The sequence below is a fragment of the Camelus bactrianus genome, chromosome 17, assembly GCF_048773025.1.
Source record: "Camelus bactrianus isolate YW-2024 breed Bactrian camel chromosome 17, ASM4877302v1, whole genome shotgun sequence".
Classification (NCBI taxonomy): domain Eukaryota; kingdom Metazoa; phylum Chordata; class Mammalia; order Artiodactyla; family Camelidae; genus Camelus; species Camelus bactrianus.
In genome coordinates, this window is record NC_133555.1 from 15,497,075 (window position 1) to 15,518,713 (window position 21,639).

The 21,639-nt window shown below is 40.8% G+C and overlaps 1 protein-coding gene across 1 annotated transcript in view; it reads right to left on the reverse strand.

Moving 5' to 3' along the window:
- Positions 1 to 1,278: 1,278 nt before the first annotated feature.
- The window catches only part of GXYLT2 (glucoside xylosyltransferase 2), a 72,149-nt gene continuing 51,788 nt past the window's right edge, over positions 1,279 to 21,639 (reverse strand). The window contains exons 4-7 of the mRNA XM_074344460.1: positions 18,594 to 18,845; positions 17,351 to 17,474; positions 10,577 to 10,749; positions 1,279 to 5,629 (exon numbers count right to left, since the gene is read on the reverse strand). Of these exons, the coding sequence (XP_074200561.1) occupies positions 5,447 to 5,629; positions 10,577 to 10,749; positions 17,351 to 17,474; positions 18,594 to 18,845 (732 nt within the window). The 3' untranslated portion in view covers positions 1,279 to 5,446. The remainder of the gene's footprint in view (positions 5,630 to 10,576; positions 10,750 to 17,350; positions 17,475 to 18,593; positions 18,846 to 21,639) is intronic.

Here is a 21,639-nt window from a genome sequence, read left to right on the forward strand (position 1 = left end):
CTTGCAGTTGAAAAGATTTAGAGAAACTGGTACCAGGAGTGGGGTGTCTCAGTGGGGATGTAATGATTTAGCGATGAAGAGGATGTGAAAACAGAGAGGGGGAGGAGACCAGTAATGACCAGGCTTCTAGGGTAAGACAGGGGTAGGATGTTGGTGACATTTACTGACTTATGGGACAATGAAGGAGGAGAAGGAAGGGGAACGTTATGAGATCATGATGAAGGACAGGAGGGCTACTTCTGAGCAACAGAAGACCTAAAGGACATATAGGAACCAGACAGAAACAGGATTGCTTTCAGAATGGTAAAACTGAAACGAGAGACTCTCAAACTTCCACCTTTGTCCCTCTAAAAAAACAAAGAAGGCAGACTTTAGCATGTGACCCTCTGGTAAGTAAACATCTGACACAATGGCAGAGTAATAAATAAAATACCACTTTTTCAATCTGATAACGCTTTAAAAAACCATTAGCAAAAAAAAAAAAAAAAAAGCCATTAGCCATTTATTTATTAGCGGAGGTAAGGGGGTCACAAACAAGGAATTCTAAGAACTTTGAAATTTCATGGTTTTGTCTTTATTCCTCACAAGAGTCTGTGAGGAATCGTTGGCCCTGTTCTAGTCAGTGAAAAGTCTGAAGCGTGAAGACTATCAAAAAGCTTGTCTGGGTCACACACAGTCAGAAACCGGCAGGACTAGGACTTAAACGCAATGCTGTTTAAATAGTACCTGAATCTTATATTTCACATAATCATTTGATGTGGGTTCCCAGTTATTCCAGAAAACCATACACAAATACCTTAGCATTTTAAAATGTTTTAAAACATAAAGACAGAACTCCGTAGATGAACTGAATACCTTGTGCTGGCTTTAAAAAGAGTCTTAGGGATTGGAGGAAAATCAACTCAAAACTCAAATCAACTTTATATCAACTCAAAACTCTTGGTATGCTATTTTTGACATGTTACTAGCTAACAAGTCAGGTTTAGTTATGCTAAATAAAATGTAGGAACACAAGAACTAATTTCACATTTTCTAAATTTTCTTCTTTGCATCTCAAACACCAAACATCTTTAAGACCAAATAACATAATTTATAGTGTGGTATTTTTATAAACAAAGATTTTTAATGATTTTTAAAAATAGGCTAAGCTACTCGTTAAACCAAGCATTTCTTTAATAGTTGGAATGACCTAAATATTACTATTTAAGATGATAAAATCTTAACCTTGAAATCTTATAAAACAAAAGAAACACACTTCCAAAATAACACCAAAAGACAGAACTTTGTAAAAAGGCTTTTAATTAAAAAAAAGTAAAACAGGAAATGGCATTTAAAAAGACAATATAGTAGTTAAGTCATAATACTTATGTTCTTTTTAATTTGCTATAATAATTCCTTTTCTTTGGAGAGTTCCTTCTTATGCTCATTTCATCCCAAAGAAAAAAAATCACTAAAAAATTAGTTTTCCAACATAAAAAAAATGCACTCAGGTTCTCCTTGGGAGCTATCAACAATGGGGACACTTTTTAGTGACAACACAAACATGTAAAACCAATGAAGCAGAAATTGCACCTGATTCTTACAAGGTCATGCATATGGTGATACAAACACAAGTGCTTCATCTTGAAGACTCAAGAGAGTATTTCCAGTTTCGACCTGTGAAAATCTCTGTTTGCCAGAGAAATCTCATCAGCTTTAAAGACTAGCACTGCAACTGTGAAGTGATTTCACCTAAGGTGTCACTATCTACGATTTTTCAATTCACAGAGCACAAGAAACGCTGGGTCTTTGTTTAAAAGGTGTGCGCCCGTGCGTGTGTGTGTATACAAGTACTGTGTGAATTTTTTTTTAACTTTTGGAAAATTCTCATCATAAAGATTTGATCTAAGGATTAGAACTTAGTTCTGCCTGCACAGGGAACCCAAGTGCCATGGCTCTGTCACTAACGCCAAGCCTCTTGTTACTACTCAGAAGCTAACATCAAAGACGGGAAGGGAAAGGCAAAAATGAACAAAAGGAAGATGAAGAAGTAGGAGAGAAACAGAAAAACATAAGAAAGCTTGCTTACCATACTAATAAATGAGAATATAATGATCTGTACTCATGTGGCATTAACATACTTCTGAACACAACATATTTCTGAATTCAGTCGTGAAATCATGCTCATTTTGACTTATCCAACTTAGGCAATTTTTTTCTGTGTAAGTACCAGGCAATATTTATATACAACCCTAAATTTGTATGAATGTTGTGCTGTCTTCAGGGTGGGTTGAAGTGATTATTCCATTACTGGATCACTATTTTGTGACTGTGAAAAAGGTTTTATATGGTTTGCTCGTTTTATAAACACCGTAATTGCAATGAAATAAATACAAACCTCTACGAATCCGTATAAATATTGTTTCAATAATAAATTCAGTAAAAGTCACAACAATTTGCAATGGAAGCACTGAGTATGTAAAAGACGTTTCAAATAAATAGTTATTTTGGAAGTGGAAGGAAAACTTAAACAGAGTTTCTAGCCAGTTAAAATTTTCAAAGACTGAAATTTCCAATGTAGGTCACAATTTTGGAGATTTATATTGGGGGAAAAAAAACAGCAAGAAAAACATGGGCAGCATACCTAGTGACTGCCCCTGCCATTGGAAGTCTCAATATCCACATACACAAAAACATGATCACATTTTGCTCTTAGAAAGTGTTCTTTCATTCTGCAATGGAACTCCATAGCCATGCATTAAACAGAAGTTTAAAGGAAAAGGGAGAGGACAGGACCAGACAGGAAGACAGAAGCGACCCAGTCTCACGCTTGTCCCATACAAATTCAACGTGCCGTATGGGGCAACATAACCTTTGGCAAACTTCAGACCACACACCGCAATGTTTTAGGAGTCCACTGAATTACAATATGTGGTTATCATATTTCAAAGGCGCTAATGTAATAGTTTTCTGGAAATTATCAAAAGCAGAGAAAATACTGCCTCATGGTAACAGCCTAACCATAGAAAATAATTAGCACTTTCAGGCAGTGGGAACTGGAAGATCAATTTTGTTCTGAATTTTCCACCAAACTAACACTTCAAGATACAGCAGAGGAACTCCAAGGCAGAAGATCGCACCAAATTCTAAGTTTTCACAATCTTATAATGCATCGTTCTAGAATGTTCTAGAGTTTTGTCATTAACCGTTAATGGAAATCCTCTTTTGCACATTCAGCCTGGAACCAATAATTGAGGGTTGTGGGTAAACCTGGCTGTCACAAAAGAAAAGACACTGCTGTAGTCCAAGTCTTCACAAGCAGATTTTTTTTTTTTTTTTTTTTTTTTTGGTGGGACTTGTCAAAGGATGAAAGGAACTTCTTTAGATCTGTGAGCCACTAACAAACCTGAGTGACGTTTGTGGCGTTTATTGACTGTGCTGAACAAGCAGAAAGAAAACTGGAATGGAAGTCAGGGAGTCGTCTTCACAGCTTGGCTCCTTCACCAAAACCCCATTTGTGGGTATACAGGGCACATCTTCCCCATACAAGAGACAGTCTAGAAATGTCCTCACTTTATATTCAGATATAAAATATCAGACAATGTCACCTTGGGTGGCAAAATGAGGAAACATAAACTATACCAGCAAAGATAAGAGTTTCACATCATCATGGTAATTTCCCTTAAAACAAAAATAACAAACCACAGGCCACTTGACTTATCAAAGGAAAAGTATGGGTTATTACTCAACCATTTTAGATTTAAATTTGTTACTGCCATAAAGATGCTGCACACTAAGATTGATTGACATACATATATTTTTTGGTAATGCTGACATTTTCATGTATTTTTTTTTCAGGGTAAGACTTTCTTCTGAACCTCTAATATCCTACTGGATTCCGGTATGTAGGATACTACGTTTGCATTACCAAAATAAAAAACTTTCATTTTATATTTTCAGATCGCTGTCTATATATGTTGAAAAGTATTTAATATATTTGTTTCCAAAAATTTCTCTGTAAAATACGTTGCATTTTATACACATCTGTATGTCTCAGAGAACAGGAATTACATTGAACGTGTTTGTTTCTTTGTGTTACAATTGCGTGATTTGCCCAGTGGAGATGACACAGGCTCCCACTAAGTTCATTAGGCTGTTGCAGACATCAAAGAGATCATTTATGCACAAGTTATTTTGAGATAAATAAAGCATCATGCAAAACTCCCTCATGCTAATACCAGCTACTTGAGTAACTAGGGATTAAGTTAGATCCCTTTGGGGAAAGAATATAGAACTTCCTCTACTGTAGCCAGGTGAGAAGACCTGCCCGGTTCCTTGGCTAATAGTTGGATAACCCTAGAAAAGAAAAATGAACGTTTGCGAGAACTTTCTAAGGCTGGTAGGAAGTTGCATTTTTTTGCCAATGGAATCAGCTGAACTATTTATTTGTACCCATTATCTTCCAAGTTGGCCTTTAATTTCCACCTACTGCCCACAAGTTTAAAGAGAGAAGGCCACATCTACTAACGTAAGAGATAAACTGCTTTTGTCTGTGGGTAAACACAAAATCACATCTCTTTGCTAAGTAAACCTCTTAGGTTTAACTCAATTACTGAATTTCCTTTCGGAAGCTGTGGCTGCATAGACATTTCTTATGATTTGGAAAATCTAAATAATTTTTCTTAAAAAAAACCCCAGTTACGCTTCATCCTTTACCACCTGCCCAATTAGCTAAAATCTGAATGCTTCTCCCAGGTGGATTTTTAAGCAGAGCACCATAAACATAATCATTTTGCCTAAATTTTTAGTCTCCTACATAAAAATCTCAGCATAAGGGCCAACTTTTATTTAGACTACCGGTTTTAGATATGTGTTACGATGGAAAAGACAACCAGCAAATAAATACAGAAGTAGGGAAAAAGACTTAGGACTACTCTAAAATCAAAATCTTTTCCCCTGGTTGATAGGATTATGGCTAGTCTCATTCTGACTTTGGTCCACTTGCCTATATATTCTCTATACATTTTAAAAATTTGTTTGATTTACCAGAAGCACGTATTACTTTGATAACAAGGGATGGGGGAAACAACTGCATTGAAAGAGTCTCAGAAAAAGTGGATAAAAGCTGTCACTTTGGATGCCACTGACATTGTCTCAGACACTTAGGAATTGGAAGGCTCACAGAACTTTCCACAGCCAGCTCACTGCTGCAACAATGTTCAATGAGCAATAACACCACTTAAAAAAAAAAAAAAAAGCAACAACAGAGAGACAAATAGCATTTTAGGAAAAATTAAAGCATATTTCCTTTGAGGGGCAATTAATTTAGCAACATTTAACAAGGCTTTTTAAACTCAATTGTCTTAGAGCACCACTAAATATTCACATAAAAGAGACCCAGGCGGCTTGCAGACGGATGTCTCCTCGTTCATGAGAAGCCTAATTGATTGGCAACAATGTGAAACCCTCAGTGCATCTGGTTGGGGCCGACACGGATGATGACATGTTTCTCATAAGCCCTTTTCATTGTTTTCTCAATTTGCTTCAGAAAAACTTGTGGGATTCGTCCACATAGAGTGTGCACAGTTTCTAAAAACTTCAGCTGAAGAGGGTAATACATGGATTGAAAGAGATTGTCTTCAAAGGGAAACTGAAAGATGATTAAAAAAAGAAAGAAAGAAAGAAAAAGTTTACTTTAGTTACTGAAAGGCCATTTAAAATGCAAATCACTTTTACTGAGAAATGACACAGGCAATGACTGGAAGCCCACAGGCAGATTGGTACATTCCTAGATATATGGAAATGACTTCCGAGGACCCAGGTTCAAATCCTGATTCCATTCTGTGCAATTCCAGGCAATCACTTACCCTCTCTTGGCCCCAGTTTCTTCCCTTCTTAAAAAAATTTTTTTTTATTTGGGTTAAAAGCTCCTAAAATCTAAGAGTGAGGTATATCTCCCAGGATAGGATATTCTACATATAGTATGATCTTGCTGAGCAGACACTTGAAATCTAACAGAATGAAACACTGAATTCTTATTTTTTGCCTTTGTAGCAGTCTTAACGAAGCAACTATGGTAATCCCATGAAGCCCAGAGTTTAACAACTACCAGTAAAATGTATCATCAGTGAACTTTATTTTAATAATTCAGGTACCGAATATTGGTTGCTGTTTTTTTCCCACTTAATATTGGGCTTAAAAAAATATATTGTTTTCCTATGGGATGTGTCTGTATTTTCCAAAATACGTCTTTCAGACCACCTAGTTATGAGCACGAGTCAAAGTTTTATCACAATTTTGTCGAAAGGGAAAGGCCTCCAGTAGGTTCAAATCAAGGATTCATTGTTGGCAAGGACATTTCAAACAAAGACTAGAGGGAAAAAAAAGGAAAATAAGAATGATGAAAAGTCAGTGTACTATTGCCTGACAGCGGAGTGGGTGTGTGCTTATTTTCCTACAAGTCCTAACCCCTTTAAAGTTCACCAGAAATATTGCTTAAGCATGTTTACCAGAAATGTGAATTTCTTCCCAGAAGGAGATTATATGCTAGGTAATGTAAAAAGGTTCTGTCCGAGACCACGTTGGGGACATTTTTCCTTTCATAGCACAGTTTAGACCATTGACAAAATCCTTTTCACCACTGTATCCTCAGTGACAGGAGCAGAGCAGGTGAAAACATTGGAGCCATCCTGGAATCCTGTTTCCCCCACATTCTTCACCCAGTCCATCAGCAAGTGCTGTAGACTCCATCTCTACGACGTATCCGCAACACAGCTACTTCCTCGCATCCTCCTGATACCACACGAGCGCATGCCCATCCCATCTCTCACCTGGATGGCTGCAGTAAGTCTCATAAACAGCCTTCGGGTTTTCACTCTTGCACTCCTTTCCCTGAGTTACCGAGGTGATCTTTTTAAAGGATAAATCAGAGCACATCATTTCCCTGCAGGGGCTTCCCACTGCAATCAGAATAAGATTGCAAGCCTCTCTCACCCCAAAAGCTCATGTGACCTTGAACTCTCCACCTCATCTCCTCCTCTCTCCCTTTCTCTGGTCATTCTGGTCACCGTGGTCTCTTCTCTGTCCTGCGGGCACACAAACTTATTCCTGCCTCAGGGACCTTTCCTGGGTTCTGTCTTCTGCGTAGCAGGATCCCCCTGCTCCCCCTCAGATTTCCCAGGGCTGCCTCAGTGGATCAAGGCTCAGGCTCACAGAGGCCTCCCTGAGGACCTGAGCTCGGGAACACTCCTCTCCACCCAGGACTCTAGCCCCATCACCCTGCTCTGTTTCCCCTCTAACCTTTCACTGTCTAATAGGACTTGGATCATCCCTCGGATTCTGTGAGTACTGTCAGGCTGCCTTCACCCAGAATATACACTTCACGAGGGCTGGGCTTCAGCTTTGTTGACTTCTGAGTTCCCAGAACCTCGAATTGTTCCTGCATAAAATAGGCTCTTCATAGATGATTGCTGAAAGAATGATAGAAAGAATGTCTGCCTGGGAGGTGATTTGCCTTGGGTCAGGACGAGGGGGATCACACTTCCCCTTCACACAAACTACACACAGGGCTGAAGTGTGCGAGCACATGAGAGAGAGAGAAGACAGGAGGGGAGGAGAGGGAAGAGATGGAGAAGGGGAGGGAAAAAGGAAGAGGGAGAGAGAGGGAAGACACTTTCAGAGAGACACACAGGGACAAAGAGAAATGCAGTGAGACAGAGAAACTATTTACAGAGAGGAAGAGAGAGAGCAGGAGAGAAAATGTGCACAAGGTAGGGAAAGAGGTAAGTGTGACACTGTTATCATCACAACAACTTCTACTAATTACTGAGCACAACTCTATGTCAGGTGCTGAACTACAAGTTCAAAACCCATCATTTTGCTGAATTCTCACAATACTTTCTATGTGGTAGATAATATTATGACCATTTCACAGGTGAGGAAACTGAGGCCCAGTAAGGCAAGAACACAGAGTTAATGACTAATTGCCAGAAAGTGACAAAATTGGGACTCGAACCCAGGTCAGTCGATGCCCAAAGCCAAGCCTTGACCCTGCTACGCTAGGGTGCACAGTGGAGAGTGGGAAATGCACCTCTGATGATGGAGTCTGACTGTATTTACTCACGTTTCAGGGTGGGGTTAGTGATAGTCCTGATAGAAGTGCCTGAATGAAAATTAAAAATGGTCTTTTTAGGCCCAACTGGGGAAAATCATTGAGTGTATTGGGCAGGATCATTTATGAAACAGTTATTCGGCCTTCTTTCTGATCTACCCAGAAAGCAAACAGGATGAACTGTGACTCAAGAACTGCAGTTGCTCAATCCCAGAACAGGGGGGCAGATCACAGAAGAATCCAAGCGTGGCTCTGATGTACACAGTCTGCTGCAATCTTACTGAACTTCCATTTGTACTCCTGAGTGGGTTTACCCCTAGAGTCGGTGTTGGAATATCTAAATGTGATGATATCGCTAAGTACAGAACAGGTTTTCTTTGTAATTAAATCACTTGGCCTTTGAGAACCAGCAGCAGGGAAACGCAGGGGAAGAAAGAGATGTTAGTTTAAAAGCTTGCAAATCTCTTTCCCTACACAGGAGACAATTCTGGGAATTCCAGAATTGGAATTCTCTGGGATTCTCCTTAGCAAAATGCATATTTTCATATGTGCAAGAATGTATTACTATATTGCAGGATTCACCCCCACCTCACTCCTGTCAAAACTCATTCATGAATCATGAAAGTTCCCAGATCCTCAAGAAAAAACTCTCTAATAACATTTACATGCTCTATGCCAGGGTTAGGCAAACTTTTTCTGTAAAGGGCTAGATAGTGAATATTCTAGATTTTGTGGGCCATATATACAGTCTGTCACAGCCACATCTCTGCTGCTGTAGCATAAAAGTGGCCACAGACAGTACATACATGAAAGGCTGTCCTCAGGTCCTGATAAGACTGTGTTTATGAATGGTGAGATCTGAATTTCATAAAATTTCCTCATGTCATAGAATACTCTTCTTTTCATTTTTTCCCCCCAACTATTTAAGAAACCATCCTTACCCCACACATCTTACAAAAACAGGCAGCAACCCAGACTTGGCTTAAGTTGGCTGACCTCTGCTGTTTTGGAAATATCATTTCAAAAAGGAAATCTCTGAAAGCAGCTGTTGCTGGCTTCCCCTCAGCAATGTCAAGGTAAAAGGCAATGTGGAAAGCAGCATTTCCTGAAGTGTGGGACGGAAGCAAGAGCAGGCAGTCCTGGACAGGATTTTAGGTGGTGAACTGCAAAGCAAGGTCCTTTCGACCTTCCCATTTACTGCAAGAGGACAGTTCACTTTCGTCTTCAACTCCTCCTTAACATTGCAACTCAATTTCTACAGGGTAGTAAGAGGGAGCCTCAGCTCCAGGACAAAATCCTAGTGTCATCTTCACACTCAACTAGAGGCAATTAAAAGGCTGCCTGGCAGATCTCATGGAAACTGCCCTTCCCAAACCTTGGACTTGGTGCACGGGCAGTGAGCTTAGTTTTCCCGACAGCTGCAGTCAAGGACTCAGGCCCCCGTCCCAGGCCAGCCTGGCTCATATGCACATCTGCATCCCTGCCCCAGGCACCTCCATTCACAGGACTCCTTTTCGAGGTACTGGGGGTAGGGTGGGGGGGTGTGCCTTTCCTCTCCTCCCCTCTCTCTTCCCACGGTTCATGGGTCCATAAAGATGCAGGAGCCTCTTGTTCAGGAGATATTCCTGCCTCTGTGCTGTATGGACCTGACCCTCGCCCAGCACACTTTGGTGCACAAACAATAGACCACTGGGAGCTGGGGCCTCTTTTTGCCTCTTGCTTGCACTGTCACAGTATATAAATAAAGACTTGATCGACATAGAAAACAAACTATGATTACCAAAGAGGAAAAGGAGGGGAGAGGGATAAATTAGGAGTTTGGGATTAACAGATATAAATATACTATTATACATAAAATAAGATAAACAGGGACCTACTGTATAGCACAGGGAACTACATTCAATATCTCAATATCTTATAATAACCTATAATGAAAAAGAATCTGAAAAAGAACATCTATACCTATACCTAACTGAATCACTTTGCTGTATACTTAAAACTAACAAAATATTAAAAATCAACTATATATCCATAAAACAAAGACATGATTGCTATTTTGGTTTGGCCCCTGTCCTAACTGACCACCTTGACACCTGCTTGTTTAACAGGGTGGAGCTGTCAACGAGGCAACACACCTAGTTCGTGCTGAATAATACAATTTTATTTTCATTGTACTATCTATACCTTAATCCACGACCCTTTGCTATGGCAAATGGCACAGGGTTTCTCTCTCTGACAGGAAATTGCCTCCCTCTGTGAATTTATTTAAGGGGGAAAAAATGAGTGACTTACTTGGAACTATGAAGTAAAGAGTGGAGAGAGTAGAGTATCAGGTGGCAAGTGGATGGAGTGACTGAGAGTGACTGAGGCTGGGGAGAAGTGGTGTAACTCAGTGCTTCTGGGGGATTATTTGACCTTGAAAAGGACCCGTGACCAAATCACCGGCACTGCCTTTCGCTGGCTGAATGGTGGCGAGCACACACTTACATCCCGGATGGCTTCATAGAGAGCTTTGAACGTCGGCTGCTTCTCGTCATGGTAGACGCCACGGTTCCCGTGCAGGACAGACACACCTTCCCGCTCTGCCTCTTTGCAGTTGCTTCCGTACATGCAGTGATCAGGACGGTAGTTCCACTGGCAGGGGAACACGTAGAGACACTCTGGTGGTGACAAGATAAAGACATGTGTGCACAGTCAGTGCCAGCTCTCCTCTGCACACCTGGCGAGGAGTCAACCTGTTGTGTCTGAATACACAACTCTGCCACTAGCTGCAGGAACGCAAGCAAATGACACAATTGTTTTCTGGGCCTCAGTTTCATCATCTGTAAAAGGGGGAAGAATTGTAAATATCACTTGTCCAGCAGGATTGTGGGAAGTATTAACTGAGTTCATATACATGTATAAGAACTTGGAACAGTGCTTGGCACATAGAAGGCACACAGTAAATCTAAGCCGTCATGATTACTCTTATCATTGTTATTGCTACAACGAGAACTGTTGCATTAGGCTGCTAGAAGGGTGAAACAAGATAACTTAAATTGAACGAGCCTAGCATAGTTTCTGACACATAGTACTTCGGTGGTAAATGTTTTACTCCAAATTGCCACTAGACATACAGGTGGCCAGTCATTCTTAACTTTTTATGAGTCACAGATCTCTCTGGGAATCTAATGAAAGCTTTAGATTCTGTCTTTGGAAAAATGTATGAAGAAAGAATATTTGCTTACAAGTTTAGGGGTTTGTAGATCTCCTCAAAACCTGCTAAGAACCCCAGCTATTAAATGTCACATGTGAAACTGGGTTCCGGACAGAATTCAGTTCACATGCTAACCTTCCCTGCAGAATTTTCCAGAGGAAGAAACACAAACTACATTGAGAATATAGTTGAAGTAAATATTTGTTCATCACAGTGCCAGGCACTGGTGCCACTGAGTGATAAGGCACTGCTTTTCCCTCAGGAAATTTATACTCTCGTAAGGGAGATAGTCTAGCGTCATCAAAATGAACATGTTTCGTCAGAGTTCACAGAAAGGACGGCATTTCAGTTAAGCTTTATTTAAACTTAGACTTACATAGTGAGGATAGGATTTGATTGACAGTTAGAAATAGAAGCCTGGACGAGCATTTGAGGAGGAGAAAATGGTCTGATCAAGGTGAGGAGTTTGGAAATTAGAGTGTGTTTTAGAAAAGATCAGTTATTTAATTTTTCTGGGGCAAACTCGATTTCTTCAAAGGGTAAGATAATGGTAGGAAAGCTGTCACATAAAAAGACTGCTTTGACCTAAAATATTCAAGAAATCTGAATATATATTAGGTTGCAAGTAACTAACTGTGATTCTAGCTAGTGAGAAAAAAAATTTTTTTTTTCCTTTGGAAAGAGAGGAGGTAGTTCATAAAATCAGAGGGAAAGCTGAATTGGTGGGCGGAACAAGGGCAGCGCCTGGGAGCTGCGTATGGGGATGAATTCATGTCAGCTTCCCGGCACTGCCGCCAGGACGAACCAGCTGTGGCTACTTCCTGCTCTTGGACTCCCAGACACAGGTTCCCAGGAGATAGTCTGACTGGTTCAGTGCGAGTCAGGGGTGGGCGGGACTCTGAGATTGCATGAAATGGGGCAAGAGCAATTCCCCTGAGAAACCTGGGTGCTGTTACTAAAAGGAAGGGAAATCAAGAGTGCACAGGTCAAAATAACAGAGGTGCCTTTTTCTGCACAGATACACCTTGCCTGGGTTACATTTTGAAATCTCCATGTGGTTAACAGGGGAAGGAGGAGGAGAGGGGCTACACCAGCATCCTGGAGTGGGCTGAGGATGGAAAACCTCTGTAGATCAGCTGATGGACACGTAGAGGGGGTTAATGGTGTTTATGTGGTACATGATCAATAATTATTCCGAAATGGATCTAGTTTAAGGAAGATGATGACGGCCGTCAAAATGTAATGTTTAAAAATGACAGCATGGTGAAATGTGCCAGTTATTTTTTTCCACTGCTGAAGAAATAATACAGTGAATGGTTTTTAAATTCCAAATCTCCAAAGCCTCAAACCGCTGCAATTTATTTAAAAAAAAATTTTTTTTTTCCAAGCCAACCTCTCTTCCAACCCTGGGTCTTTCCAATTTTTCTCTTCATTCTGCATACAAAAAGAAGCTCATTAACTGATTATTTATGAGACTGAAATCCCTTAGTGATCCCTTCAGGAGTCTACATTTATTTCCAGAGCCTCCTAACTACTTGCAAAGTACTGTGTGAACTGATTGCTGCTTCCATTTCTGATCACTTCATATTCTTGGGGACTTTAAGATTATGGACTAGCTTATGCCTGATCATTTTAACTTCAAGGTAAAATAGATTTGCTACTTACTATACTGTATCAACAGAATGGAGGCTGTTTGCCCTATTCATAGCGTTTTGTTTGTTCCCTTTTGCTTTTTTTCATGTCTCATTCTGGAACTCAGCTTTCCCCGCCTCCTCTTCTTCCTTCTTCCAGAATGTATCTTGTTCCAGGAAAGGGCAACTCATTCCTCAAGAAAACGTCTCTGATCACACAATCTAAAGAAGCGATTCTCTCCTTAGTTTTGACAGACTCTCTCTAACCCCTCATTTGTTTCTTTCACAGCACTTTTCCACAATTTGTGATTTTGAACGACTAGTTGCTATTCTTTGGAAGTTTACCTCTTCCAATAAAAGGGGGGTTTCATGAAAGTAGGAACTCTGTCCCCTGTCTGCTGCCATATCCCCAATGCCTAGCCCTGCAGCTGGCACCTAGCAGGTGCTCAAAAGACATCTGCAGAATGAACAAGAGGACAAAAGCGTGCACCTTCCTCTACCATCTGCATCTTTCTCCTGCTTTCTCCCTCTCCCTTCTCCCCACCCTCCTTTCCTCTCACTTTCCTTGCTAGGATCTTTCTCTTTTATCTCTTTCCCTCTTTCCCTCCACTCTCTGAATCCCATCCATCCAACCAGCCAACATACCTGAAGACCAACTCCAGTTAAAGCTTAACTAAGCTGCACATGGGAAGCACTTAATGAAAGACAAAAGGTAGACACAACTCCTTCTCACAAAGACCCCATGATCTTCATTTCTGGGCTTAGTATCAGAGCTCGTGAGCTTCCCAGCCTCCTCAAACAATGACTTGTTACCAGTTTTCCAGGACAGTCATAAAGCTAAATAACTGGGCCTGTCCACTCCAAAACACACTCATAACTGCCAGTTTCTGGGTGCTTTTGGTGGGGTGAGTACACAGCGTGGTTGCACACTCAGGAACACAGCCTGACAGGGCCACTGCAGAGGCTTGTTCCATGTGATGATGTGGCCCCAGCAGACTCTCCTGACTTCCTAGTAACACATTCAACTCACGGACAATCTACAGACATTTCATGGGCGTTTCAGCACTTCTTCCTCTTCGGGGACAGGACTCCACTGCTTCCACTCCGGCTGGACGCCCTGCCCTGTCATCTGTACTTGGCAGGTTTCATTTCCTTCCCTGCCCGCAGCCTACTTTTCTAGAAATTGCTTCAGAACAAGGGACAGACTTAGGTGGCCATGTTTGAGAGAGGAAAATGCCACTTGATCTTGCTCCTCTCCCTATGCAAAGAGAACCGCTACACAGCAGGGCTGGGAATACGTTCACAGGCCAGGCCAGGCCAGGCCAATCTCTCTCTGTCTCTTTTTCCCTTCAAGAATTTGAATTAGGAAATACAGAAAACCCATCATTATTGGTACGGGCTTGTGAGGTTGTGTTGACTCGAGGCTGGGCCACGTGCTAGTAGAGAATACCATCTAAGAGATGGTATGGAATCGAATGGGCGTGGAGAGAAAAAATGCGACAGACACCACGAGGCCTCTGAGGGATGAAAAAGTTCAGCTTTGGCCCTTAGCAGCTGCTCAGAGCTACTTCTCATGAGGACTGGCATGATCTGATCCACGTGTTCATGCAACTGGTACCTGGCCCCTGATGTAACTGGTGTGAGTGGAGTTTTACTCCCTGCAACCTAAGTGCGTTCATCCAAGCACATTTTTCTGCCTAGGGTTCTCTTTTCACCCTTGCCAAATTTACCCTTTCTACAGCACTCTGTTCTTGACTCAGATTCACCTGTAAAGATGAGTTCAGTCTTCCATCTCTTGAAGAAGCTACCTTGGCTCACCTGCAAGGAAATGTCCCATGGGATGAGCTACCTGCAGGGCCACCCTGGGCCTCAGCTGCCTTTTCCTGAGTCAGTCTATTACCCAGCACAGCAATTACATACCTGCAAGCATTTACGATCTAATTATAGCAAGAGTTCTACAACATTTTTTAGCTAATGACTTTTAAACACATTTTAAAAGCCCTGTTATTGGCTAGGGGAGGCTATAAAAATGAAAACAACGTAGGTATGTGCCCAGGTTTGTGTGCACTGCTTCACCCATGGCAACACACAGAATCATAACAAATAAGCATGTTTACCTCCTGGGCTGGGGCCAATCTCTCCTTCTCTCCTTTCCAAGGATAAAGGTGACAACTTTTTTTTTCAAATATAGTTTGTTCTGGTGTATAGAAAGTGCTCACAATCAATATAAACAAAGAAAACCTTTCAATGCAATGATTATCACTGGATTGCAGATCAAAGCTCTCATGTTTGATAAAGTACCTGGATGAAGTATGCAAGATCAAAGGAAGGGCATACAAAGAACAACCGAGGAGTTACCTAATACTGACCTCAAGTTAGGAAACTAGGGTATTTACTCGCTGCTGCTCAGATTCAGCAGTCAGAACAACTTCATCATTATTTTCTAATATCCTTGTGCTCAAGGGATCTGAGAGGGGCAGTGGGAAGCCACCGAACTCAGGTGGTTTTCAGCCCTAATTAGAGACCAGGGGCTAGCGCCTAATTGCAGAGCTGCTTGTGACTGCCTTTGAGTGTTATTTACTCACTGATCACGTCCTCAGACAATCTGCAACAGGCTGAGAGGATTTCTGGGGAGGCAACTGGGCGAACCTTTTGAATTCCTCAGTCTGGGAATATGGACAATAGACTGATGGAAGATAGTTTGAGCCACACAACAGAGAGAAAAAATGTAATATTTAAAGGTCAGAAATAATGCAGGAGAGAGAGACACATTCTGGGACACCTGCCCAGCTCTCGAGGATTCTCCCTCTGAAATTTCCTCTTTCCCCAAAATGTGCAGGCTGGAGTGGGCGTGGCCTGGACTTGGATCCCTGCTCTGGCACTTATTAGCTCTGCCGCAAATTGTTTAACTCTCTTTCCCTTAGTACCTCTGTCTATAAAATGGGGACTTTATTCTTAGGGTTGTTGTGAGGATTAAACAAGAGAACACTCAGAACAGCATTTGGCCCTTAGTAAATAATCAACGTCAGGCACTACTCCCTAGCTCCACACTCCTGGCCTAGCAGACCCATGCTCTCAACATCTGCCTTCTCCTTCTGTGTGGCTGGACCTGGAGGATGAAACCTTGGTACTTTGCTTTGAGCAGAGAATGAGAATCTTCTGAGAGAGGAACAAACAGCCTCAGTGGGAAAAGGGAAGTCCAACCTGGGGTCCTCATCCTTTTCCCTTTCCTGCTTCGGGTCCTGGCCTGCTGGCCTTCCTGCCCTCGGTTTCTATGTGACACCTGTTTGATTACCAAAAAAGTATCCTTTGTGCTTAGGCCAACTCCAGGGATCTTTTATTTGCAACCAAGAGTCCTAATGAATAACAACTACACCTAGAAAAAAAGATGCAGTGTGATTAAGAAGAAAAAGCAGGAGGGGCAGACTTTAAAATCCCTGTTGCGATCAGACTGAAATGGATTAAAACATGCCACGAGCAAACAGCCAAGGCATCCTCTTCATCTAATGAGTGAGTATTGGGGAATCTTTCCCAGCAACAAACTCCATCTCAACCTGCTTTTTTTTTTTCTCCCCAGGATTGCTCCTTTTTAATCCAAAGGCATATGGGATTAAGTTTCATTTCAGAATTTTGTTAACAAGCAAATAAAGGTATATAGTAGGTGCTTCTAGGGTGACAGGATTCCACAGGCAGAAGTCTTTATAAACAGGAGTCTATTTCAGGATATTTAAAGACAAAGGAGAGGCCTGAGTAGTTGGAGTGAGGAGTGCTTTTTTTTTTTGTCCAAAGATCTTTCTTAAAGAGAAAACATGGTTTTGATTTTAACAACATTAAACAAGGTTTTAGCAAGGATGAAAGAAAAGAAGGAAAATGTTTAGCTTTAGGTGTCAATATAAAAACAGACCAGAAATTTCCACCTCCCTTCCTCCCCCAACTCTATCATATCACTGACTTAACAACATAAGAAGACTTTTGCCTTGGATGAAAAGAAAGAGGAATGTGGAATCAGAATCCTTATTCTATACCCTTTTAACCCCCAACAACTCACTTAACTATAAGGATCCCAAGAACCAATTCCCTTCAGTCTAGCAATTGTTCAGGCTATGCAGGGCCTCGTGCCTAGATTATAATGTTTTCCTTTAGTTCTGTGCCACCCATTGATTCTGCCAGTACTTCTTAGAAGAATGGTGTGACAAAATCTCAAAGATATTCTTGAAAAATGGAGTCCAGTGTTGGAGGTTTCAACATTTGGCCTTTTGTGTCAGCAGCACGAGGACCGCCTCCGTGAAACACTGGGGGTGGATGAAAGGGCACACTTTGCAGGGGACACAGGCACAATTCAAGCTTCATCAGTGGCCAACCAGGCTGGAATGTGCTCTGTTGGGCGATGTGGGTGGATTCCTACACAAATGGCATTTTCGAAAGAGAACCTACCTGGGTTGAAATAAAAAATAATATTTAATAAGTCCTGGTCTCCCCACGTGATGGCATTCTTGTACTTCTGGTACAGAGGGTACAGCATGTCCTCCCAAGCCAAGCCTGTTGGAATCATGCTGTTCTGGAAAAGAGAAAAAACATGAGAGCAGCTGAGGCACAGAAAACACATCCTGTCCACTGAGAATCAGTGTAGATGGACTGGTTCTCCCCTGCACCCCTGACCCCAGAATGAAAATGAAATAAATAAGAGGAGAGTCCTGCTAGCCTCAAGGCATAGGACAAAGCAAAACTAGGGCTATAGATGACAGATGTACACATGGATACAATGGACCAGGAACTGGTTGGGTCTGTGGTTTCTACCCTGAAAAACATGCCTCAGTTTGAACTTCCCTTTGGTATGCTTAACTCTTACCTTGGAAGTGAAGGAACAAAATACAGACAGCAGAATTAAGGTATCTTAAGGAAAAATACCCTTTCCTTATCTTACAGTAATTATTTAAGATAAAAGCAACATATTCAGACTAAATAGTCAAACAGCATACAAAGATGTGGGAAAAAAAAATGTAAAAGTATTTTTCCTCCGGCCTCCCTCAGTTCCTATTTCTACCTTCCCTAGATGTATCCACTATTAGTTACCAGGCTCTTAGGCATTCTTCTGGGAATTTCTAAGGCATAAAAGGGATCACACTCTGTAGTATCAGCCTTCAATGCATTTTAATTTTTTCCATCTAATATTTTTGTAGAGATCTTGTTTATCTCACTTATAGATTTACCTAATTCTTTTTAATTGGAGGATAATTTTTTTTTTGACTTGTTCTTTACTGACGTTCATTTAGGTTCTCCCAGGTCTTCGCTGGGATAAAAGATGAGGCCATGAACAGACTTGTACATTTTTCTCTGTATACTTATGTAAATATATCCGTAGGGTAATTCCAAGAAGTTTTCCATGGTTTTTGAAGCTTGGGATACACACAGGGTTCAAATATGTAATTCAGAAGTGCAACATAATATTCCTGAATAGTAACTCGGCTGAATATCTTTAAATTCCATAATCTCCTGGGATTTTCCTTAACCAACAAATATTCCATCACTTTCCAAATACATTCCTCTTTAATGGCTTCTTCCATCCTCACCGACAAGCCACCTGCTTCCAAAATATTACACTAACACTCCAGGAAAGTCACTGTTGAGAAGACAAAGTCCTGATGTTTAAACAAGGATATTCAAAATACTTCCTTACCTTGAACTGGGTGCTTCTTATCCGAGTTAAGTTCATTAGCATGACTCCTGAGTTCACTCCTGCGGAGCCATAGAAAGGGTGCCGAGCGAAGCGGCTGTACCAGCCTATCTTGGGGATTTCATGCTCGGGGGCCATGGCTGCAAGTTGCGTGGAATTAAACTGCCTCAGAAGCTTCCAGATGTCATCGACAGGTCTCAGAAAGAGAACATCGGTGTCCACGTAGAGAAGGGAGTCCACATCCTTTAAAATCACCTTTGTGTGTATTGGGCAAGGAGGGAGAACACAAAACAGTAAGTCAGAAACAAAGGAAGTGGCCTGATAGATCAACACCACCACCAATTTCATTGGTTAATGTTAATTCTAGAAAGGGTACCATTCTTAGCTCCCATTCCTACCTTCTCCTTGGGCTTGAGGGACAAGTGTCAATAAAGGGTAGAAACTCAAAGGAAGACCAGTCTTGATCCAGACTGGTCCAATTCCAGGATCCTGGATTCTGTTTGGCTGGGGTTGGACCTCCCAAGGAACGAAGACATCAGCAAATTTTTCTGGCTTTCTTCTTCTTCCACCTTCCAATAAGGCCTTCTGTCTTTCACTCTTAGTTTTTCCTTGGAACAGCTAGGGCAGCATTAGACTGCTTGAAGTGGGCAATCTCTAGACGAGCTCACGGCAGGCTTTATGGTAGATACTCTGTCCCTGGATCCATTTCTTCTAGTGATGATGGGTAAGGTTCTGCATCTTTTTGAAACCATATTTTCAGCTAAGATTTAGACTTGGGAATAGGCAAAGCAAGTTATTGGCCAGCTTTGCCTGCAGGGATTGGCAACTGTTTTTCTCTAAAGGGTCAGAGAGTAAATATTTTAGGCTCTGTTGCAACTACTCAACTCTGCTGTTGTAGCATCAAAGCAGCCACGGACAACATATAAACAAATGAGCATGGCAGGGTTCCAATAAAACTTTATTTAGGGACACTAAAATTCGAATTTCATATACATTTCAGATATCAGAGAGCCTTATTCTTTTGATTTTTTTCAACCATTTGAAAAGTAAAAACCATTCTTGACTCAGGCATTGTCAACCTCTGTTGTAGATCATTCAAGCCAGCCATCTTAAGTAAGTTCTCCTTGGCTAAGTGCTTAGTTTACCAGAATTTTGCCCTGAGTTTGAGACTTCAAAGCTGTAGTTAGTAATCGTGTTACTTGCTTTGTTTTGGCATCGTTTTCCAAATTTAGAGGTAGTTTAACCAAGGAAGGATCATCATCCTGACCCCATAACAACACTTGTTATGGACTGAATGTGTCTTTCCAAAATTCATTATGTTGAAGCCCTAACCCCCAATGTGATGGTTTTTGGAGATGGGGGTCTTTGGGAGGTAATTAGGGTTAGAAGAGGTCCTGAGGGTGAAACTCTCGAGATGAGATTCTTGTCCTTATTTGAAGAGACACCAGGTTTCTCTCTCTGCCATACGAGGAGACAGTGAGAAGGCAGCAGTCTGCACGTCAGGGAGAGGGTTCTCACCAGAACCCAACCATACTGTCTCCCTGATCTCAGACCTCTAGCCTCCAGAGCTATGAGAAAATAAATTTCTGTGGTCTTAGCCACCCAGTTATGGTATTTTGTTATGGCAAACCAAGACAACACTCCATTGGGATCCTAGTATTTAAAACTCAATAACTGGGCACTGTATGATACAGGCATCATGGAGATTTCAGTCTTGAATAATTTCAAAACTTACATGATCAGCTGGATTTATCTTTCCTTCCTCATCTGCTGGAGGAATAAATTTACAAATCAATAAAATAAAATTAAAGATAATGATCACCTACCACTTCATAAAAGAAGATTATCTTGACATCCATTTAGCAATTTGAAGATCCTAATTTCAGAATTAGGATGAATTCTTTAAATTGAATACATTTATAATAATCTACCACATTATACTTATTTTTTTCTTATTTAGCCATGGAAAGGTAAAAGCTGCACCACAGATGAGCACTAGCCTGCTGATTTTATGTTTTAAATCACAGCTCCAGGGTACATTGGAGGAAGGGCAAACCCTCCACAAAAGAATGAGTAAACTATACAATTACGGCATAAGATGTATCTCGTGCAAAAATCTTATTTTACTGGGAAGGAAAACTAACGCACAGAAAAGGGTTCCATCTAAGTTAATGTTTCAAATAATGATAAACTTGTTGGATTTTGGCTAACAAGGTTACCACACAATAAAGTCACTTTCTAGAATGTGTTTAAGGAAATAAGAGACCGCACAGTGTTCCACTAAAAAGCTACTTCAGAACTACAGAATCAGAGAGGCAGAGAAAGCTACTTCAAATTCACCTGAAAGAGAGCAGATTTCTCTTCATGGCTGATTGTCTATTAAGGCCTGAATAAAATCATATAATATTAATGTTTTAATCGATTAAGGGTTATGTATATATCTAGCCCCCAAATTCAAGCTCACTGATTACTTTAGTCCTTTTCTTGGTCTTAGATAAATATTATTGTTAAAGTTATCATCACTTCAGTAAAATAAAAGTGTTACCACTTTGTCAAAACAAACAAACAGAAAACAAAAAGGCTTGAAGGTCTGAAAAGGGAAAACTAAAAAGATCTGAAGGATGGAGGCATTCCATCATGAAGCTACAGGCAGTATCTTTAATCAGGAGAGAAAGAGGCAAATGAAAACTGTATCAGAAATTTTTAAAATCAGAAAAATCTTAAATTCACCTAAATTTTTATTTAACCAGTATCCTATTATTTGACATGTGAATTGCTCCCACTTTTTTTCATTTTTTAATGTTGTAAACAACACTACCATGGGTGTATTTTCAGAGAAATTTCTAAGCACATAATATGGCATTTCTTTCTCCTTTAAATTTAGTAAATATTTACATGGTTCAAAAATAAAAACATATTAAAGTAAACTCATTGACAAGTTATTCCTCCTTGTACTTTCGTCACCACTTCCCTTCCACAGGGGTAACCACATTACTGGATTACTCTCTGTTATGCCAGAGATATTTTATGCACGTAAGAAAAAATAGCC